The sequence below is a fragment of the Caenorhabditis briggsae genome (assembly GCF_000004555.2).
Source record: "Caenorhabditis briggsae complete genome, chrI, whole genome shotgun sequence".
Classification (NCBI taxonomy): Eukaryota; Metazoa; Nematoda; class Chromadorea; order Rhabditida; family Rhabditidae; genus Caenorhabditis; species Caenorhabditis briggsae.
This window is the reverse complement of record NC_013489.2, coordinates 470,397-476,804: the sequence shown is the minus strand read 5'-3', so window position 1 is coordinate 476,804 and position 6,408 is coordinate 470,397. Positions and strand designations below refer to the sequence as shown.

At 37.8% G+C, this 6,408-nt stretch overlaps 2 protein-coding genes across 2 annotated transcripts in view; both read right to left on the bottom strand.

Moving 5' to 3' along the window:
- The window catches only part of Cbr-rlbp-1, a gene marked incomplete at both ends in the record, with an annotated part of 19,761 nt that extends 18,352 nt beyond the window's left edge, over positions 1 to 1,409 (bottom strand). Inside the window, 1 exon segment of the mRNA XM_002638676.1 lies at positions 1,369 to 1,409. Within this exon segment, the coding sequence (XP_002638722.1) occupies positions 1,369 to 1,409 (41 nt within the window).
- A 1,796-nt stretch (positions 1,410 to 3,205) lies between these two features.
- Positions 3,206 to 6,408, bottom strand: part of CBG00308 — a gene marked incomplete at both ends in the record, with an annotated part of 4,895 nt that continues 1,692 nt past the window's right edge. Inside the window, 5 exons of the mRNA XM_002638679.2 lie at positions 3,206 to 3,537; positions 3,878 to 4,130; positions 4,237 to 4,308; positions 4,398 to 4,612; positions 5,659 to 6,057. Of these exons, the coding sequence (XP_002638725.2) occupies positions 3,206 to 3,537; positions 3,878 to 4,130; positions 4,237 to 4,308; positions 4,398 to 4,612; positions 5,659 to 6,057 (1,271 nt within the window). The remainder of the gene's footprint in view (positions 3,538 to 3,877; positions 4,131 to 4,236; positions 4,309 to 4,397; positions 4,613 to 5,658; positions 6,058 to 6,408) is intronic.

The window sequence follows — 6,408 nt, the reverse complement described above, 5'->3', positions numbered from 1 at the left end:
TCAACTGATAAAATATTTGTCATAATATCAGCAATATTTTATCAGTTGACAAAATTTTGATATCTGTTATAGGAACCGAGATAATTGAGCTCAAAGTTGTGAGACGTGCTCTAATAAGCTGCCATCCTAAACCCGTACTTTGAGCTCAATTATCTCGGTTCTTTTGAAAGATACCAAAATGTGGCCAACTGGTAAAATATTGCTGATATTATGACAAATATTTTATCAGTTGATCACTTTTTGATATCTTCCATAGGGGCCGAGATAATTGAGCTCAAAGCTGATGGCCCTGGTGTGCTTCTATGAGATGAAATACGGTAAATGCGATGTTCCAATTTGGAATGTCATAAAAATGTCAATTTTGATTTTAAATTAATAAGAAAAAACTAGAAAAACAGTTTTTATGTGTTTACTAATGTTCAGCTACAGTGCCTGGACCAAAGTACGTATTTTTTCAGTGAAAACATAGTCATCTTTGTAGTTCTACAGTAGTACTCCAAAATTTTCGAAATTGTCTAAAAATTTCAAAGTGTACAAAAAAAATAGAGCTTTATTTTTGTAATTGACAAGTTTTTAGTAAATCTTTTAGTTTCGAGATATGCGCCTTTAAAACTACAATATCCTCCCACAGCGACCGAGTCACCATCATTAAAGGCGCATCTCTCAAAAGCCAAGAAAGCTACAAAAAAGTTGTCAAATACAAAAATGAAGCTCTATTTTTGTTTAGTACACTCTGAAAATTTCAGAAAAAATCGAAAAATGTTGGACAACTTTTGTAGAGCTTTAAAGTTGACTATTTTTCACTGAAAAGTCAAAATTGTGAACTTCCACTTGCACATTTAGACTCAATTATCTCGGTTTCTATAAGAGCTATCAAAAATCTTTCAACTGATATGTTAGCGATATTATGATAAACATTTTATCAGTTAACAAAATTTCGATATCTCTCACAGGAACCAAGATAATTGAGCTCAAAGAGGTGACGGTTTGGGCGGGCTTCTGTGAGCTCAATTATCTCAATTCCTATGAGTGATATCGAAAATCAGTCAACTGATAAAATATTTATCATAATATCAAAAATATTTCATCAGTTGGCCATTTTTTGATATCTTTCAAAAGAACCGAGATAATTGAGCTCAAAATGCAGGTTTAGGATGGCAGCTTATTAGAGCACATCTCACAACTTTGAGCTCAGTTATCTCGGTTCCTATGACAGATATCAGAATTCTGTCAACTGATAAAATTTTAGTGATAATATGATAAACATTTTATCAGTTGACGAAATTTTGATATCTTTTGAAGGACCCGAGACAATTGAGCTCTAACTTTTTTTTTTGAAATTATAAACTTTAAAAAATCAAAACTCACAACTTCAACCCTTTCTTCTTCTTTTCAGGTTCATCGTGCATCCTACTGACTCTGAAAAATTCGAATTTGGACTAAATTAGTTTTAAAAAAACCGAAAAATCCAATGATGGCCTAGGCTTTATTAGATTTCTAGGCCATCGAAACACGCCTATTTTCTGAAACTAGGTCAATTCGAAAAGGCTGAAAACCCAGAATTTTTAGCTTGAAAAAAAATCAAATTTTGAAAGAGAACAACTAGAGATCAAGAGACGCAGACAATCAGAAATTAGGCAACACAAAAAATGGGTGACAGGGCAAAATACCCTCTTCTTCGGACACAAAAAAAACGACGAGACACAAGAACCACAAAAACACATTTAAATTTCCAAAAAAAAAAATATATATATTTTTAGGTTTTAAAAATAAAATTTTTAAGCATAAATACATTCATTTTCAAACCATCATCATCATCATCCGGACATCGGGACACACAGATAGATAGATGAGAGCGGGGAGAAAGAAACAGTAAAGGGAAATGAGAGATTTAGAGAAAACAGGGGGGGGGGGGAATATATTTTTGGCATTTTTCGGGCCATAAACTGAAATAAAATGGTGGTGGGTGGCTGGTTTTTTGGGAAGAAAGAGACAAAAAATGATTTACAAATAGAAAAGACGAGAGAGAAGCGAATTAGAGAAATAGACAAAAAAAAAAGGAAAAATTGAAGCCAATTTTAGCGAATTTTGTGGGAAATTCGGGGAGAAAATAGAGGGGTTTTAGAGGAATTTCAGGGAAAAATACATTGAAATTTTAGACATTGCAGGGCTCAAAAATCGAGATTTTTTGAAAAATATGGACTTTGAAACTAAAATTTGGAATTTTTCTCTGAAATCGCTCGTTTTAATGATCGAACTTTAGGATTTTTCAGTAAAAAATTAGCAAAATTCGGATTGAGAATTTCAAAAACCAAAAAAATTTTGGGTCAAAATTCTGAAAAAAAATTAGATTCGAAAATTCGAAAATTGACATTTTTCAACCAAAAAATGTCAAATTTTCAGGAAAATTTTTCGGAATTTCAGCAAAAAATCACAAATTTTCAGGGGAAATTTTTCGGAATTTCGACAAAAAATCACAAATTTTCAGGGGAAATTTTTCGGAATTTCGACAAAAAATGTCGAAATTTTAAGTTCGAAATTAGGGAATTTTGGCTGAAAATTCAGAATTTTCAGTGAAAAATTTGCAAAATTCAGATTGACAATTTCAAAATTTTAGGTCAAAATTCTGAAAAAAATTAGATTCGAAAATTCGAAATTGACATTTTTCAACCAAAAAATGTCAAATTTTCAGGAAAATTTTTCGGAATTTCAGCAAAAAATCACAAATTTTCAGGGGAAATTTTTCGGAATTTCAGCAAAAAAAAATAAAAAATTTCCGCTGAAATTTTGAACATTTCAGCTGAAAAATCGTAAACGTGAGTACAAAAAAATTGGGGAATTTTGGCTGAAAATTCAGAATTTTCGGTAAAAAGCTGGAATTTCAGCGATTTTACACCAAAATGCTCATTTTCACTTCGAAAATTCAGCAATTCCAGGTTCAAAAATTCAAAATTTTTAGCTGAAAATCTAAAATTTCAAACCTAAAATTCCGGAATTTTTAGCCGAAAAACTCAGAATTTCAACGTGAAAATTCGGAATTTTCAGCCAAAAACTTCAAATTGTTAGCTTAAAAAATCGAAAAATACTGCTAGAAATTTCAGAATTTTCAGCGATTTTCACTGCGTTTTCACTCCTCAAATATCCCCCAAAAAAGCCCCAAAAACTCCAAAAATTACAACAAAAAAAAAGCAAAAAATCAATAAAATCAATATTTCTGCAAAATGGCCAACGCCTTCTGCAAATTCTCTCGAATCGCCTTCACATCCTCATAGTCTACAGCGCTCATCGCGTATTTTGTTAATTTTCGAATTTCCGCAAATTCCTCATCCGTCGGTTGTGCGCCAGACGTCGGAAGAACCGGAGCCGATGATGGTGTCGAGAAGTCGTCATACTGTTGATGACGTGGATTTTGTGGAGCGGCTGCTGGAGGTGCTGGTGGATAGAACTGTTGAGATGGGAGATTGGGAGTTGAGGAGTACGGTGGATTCGGTGGTGGCACGTTTGAACGCGCTGGTGGTTGTGGTGGAAGAGAATTATCTGGAAGAAGAGAAACTATATATATGGAAGAGGATTATTGGAATTCTAGGCCACGTTGGGTTTTCTAGGCCACCACTTCAAAATGACAAAGAAGCGAGAAAAAACAATGTGTATTTGGCCTAGAAAAACCAAAACTCGGCCATGGCCTAACTTTTCCAATTTACCGGGATTCTAGGCAACCAAAATGAAAACGGCCTAGCTTTTGTTTTGAGGCGTTTCTCGGCCATGGCTATCTGGTGGCCCAGAAATCCCATGTAGCCTAACTTTTAATTTTCACGGGATTCTAGGCCATCTCCACATGGCCTAGCTTTTTCTAGGCCACCATCTCCAAAAAGCCTACCTGATGGCACATGCGGAATCCCAGCGGCTCCAAACCCAGTTCTTGGCGCTGCTTCTCCGGGATTACTGTAGCTGTGTTCTTGTGGTCCGGCGCCTCCTCCCGGCTGAAATTGTGCTCCAAACTGAGCCAACTCATCGTCATCCTGCTCTTGCTGGATGCTCGGCACATATGGGGTCCCGTCTCTTAGGCATGTGAAAATCTGCGTGCTCTTCCATTTCGCATACTTTTTGGACGACAAAAATGGCTCATCGATCTAGAAGAAAAAAATTTAAAAAAATTAAAAAATTTTTTTTTTTAATGGCCTAGAATTTTTTCGATGGCCTAGAATTCCCAAAAACTCGGCCATGGTGTACACATACCTCTCCGAAAAGTGCCAGAATATCCATGACATGGCCAGCTGTGTAGAACGCGTGGACCACTGATTTGTCGACCTGAAAAATGGAAATTTTGGTGGTGGCCTAGAAAACCAAAACTCGGCCACGGCCAAATCAACCCCGCCAAATTCAAATTCGGCACTCACTTTGCCCGTTTTCTCCTTCTTATCGGCGAAATTGAAGAGTTTCTCGGCGAAACTCTCAATATGCGCCTGAGCAATCGTCTCGTTCTTAATTGCCTCGTTATCGGCTAATTGCGTTTTGATGGATTCCAGCGTTGTGAGGAGGCCAGTGAGATATTGACGAGCTTCCAGGCTGGATTTGTCCAATTTCATCGCTGTTTGAACGGCGTAGAACAGGCCTGAAATATCAATAAGGTACAGTAATCCAAAAATGAAGTGTACTGTAGTTTACGTGAATCGTCTACAGTACTCCTCGAAATGGTTACTGTATTTTCGAATTTGTCAAGTCTACCCACATGAATGTGGTGGAGCTACAGTAATTCAAACGTGAGGGTACTGTAGTTTGAAGTTATGCCAAGTGTAATGGTCTACAGTAATCACTGAATGACGCCAATCCTAGAGTACTGTAGTTTTTGCTAGAGTCTTCCTACAGTAATTTGAAAGCAAACTACAGTAATCCAAAAATCAGGGGACTGTAGTTTTCAAATTATGTATCTTTATAGGGATCTGGTAAGGCTACAGTAATTTACCTAGGGGTACTGTAGTCTTGTTATCTACAGTAATCCTTGAATGTGAGAAATACTGTACTTCCGAATTTGTCATGATTCCCTACAGTAATCCACAGTAATCTATTGACATCAAACTTCTACAGTACTCCATGAATGGGTCTCTACAGGATGGCGGTAGATATCTACCGTAATCCAAAAATTAAGAATACTGTACTAGTGAATTTGTCCCTACAATAAACTGGTGAAGCTACAGTAACAATTTCCGCATTTTGTCGTCAAATGTGATGCATCTTTTCGAGACGCAATTTTTGTCTTGAAAACAACGAATCTTACGACAAATTGCAGACTACCGTAATCCAAAAAAGAGCTATGAAGAAAATGAGTTTATTCGACACAGGGAAAATATCAAAAATTAGAAAAATCACAAAAAACAGAGATTTCAGGCAAAAATAAGCATTTTTTGAACAACGGAATGAGAGAGAGAGAGGAAAAAATGGGAAACGCGCTCTATTGTGAATTTTTGAAAAAATGAGCAATAGAGCGTGTTTACAGAGGGATAAGGATAGGACCTAGTGACTCCGTTTAGTCAGCAAACATGCTCCATTGCTCCTTTTTTTTCTGGATTCTCAATAGAGCGCGTTTTCCACAATATCTGATACAATGGGAAGCCTAGACAATCTTCAAATCAATGAACAAGCTCGCCGGACTGAACACACTCTCCACGGGTCGCTCAAACGTCGTCTTCTCCTTCTGAATCACAATTCGAATCCATTCATCCAGCGTCCCCAGTGTCCTATCAGTCGCCATCGTCGGGATTCCACACGCCTCTCTCAACTGGGTCACATTCCGTCCCAGATGAATCAACGACTCGGCGAATTTCTCTCGGTCCAGGCGCTTTTTCCACGTCTTCTGAACACTGGCTCTAAGGGATTCTGTGGAGTGTTTCGGAGCGTAGTTTAGGATTCTCGAGATGACGTCAAAGAGGTGGATGGCGTGTTGAAGGGCGGCGAAGGTGAGGGGTTCGGGGTGTTGGAAGAGGTGCGTGAGTTGGGGGAGGTGGATTCCGCGAATCGTATCGATCACTTGACAGCTACAGTGTCGGGGAGCGGGAGGGGCTGGAAGTAAGTGCCATTTTATAAGAGGGTTCCTGAGAAAAACTGGAAACTGAAATGTCGGAAAAGTCGAGATTTTAAAGCCTTTAGGATCAATATTTCCAGACCAAGTAAATCAGATACGGTAGATGATTTTTGGCTCATAACTTCGTTTGGAGACAAGCTACAGTATTCCATAGTTGCAAACGGGCCGGCCCGGACAGATGGCGGGGCGGCAGATAACTCGGCTTCAGAACAAGATATTTTGACGGATTTGATATCAAATGATAGATCTCGACGAGGTCCATCTTAGCTTCACCACACGGACCGGCTTAAGGTTCATTAAAATGGCTTCGGGTCCATTAAAATGCGAAA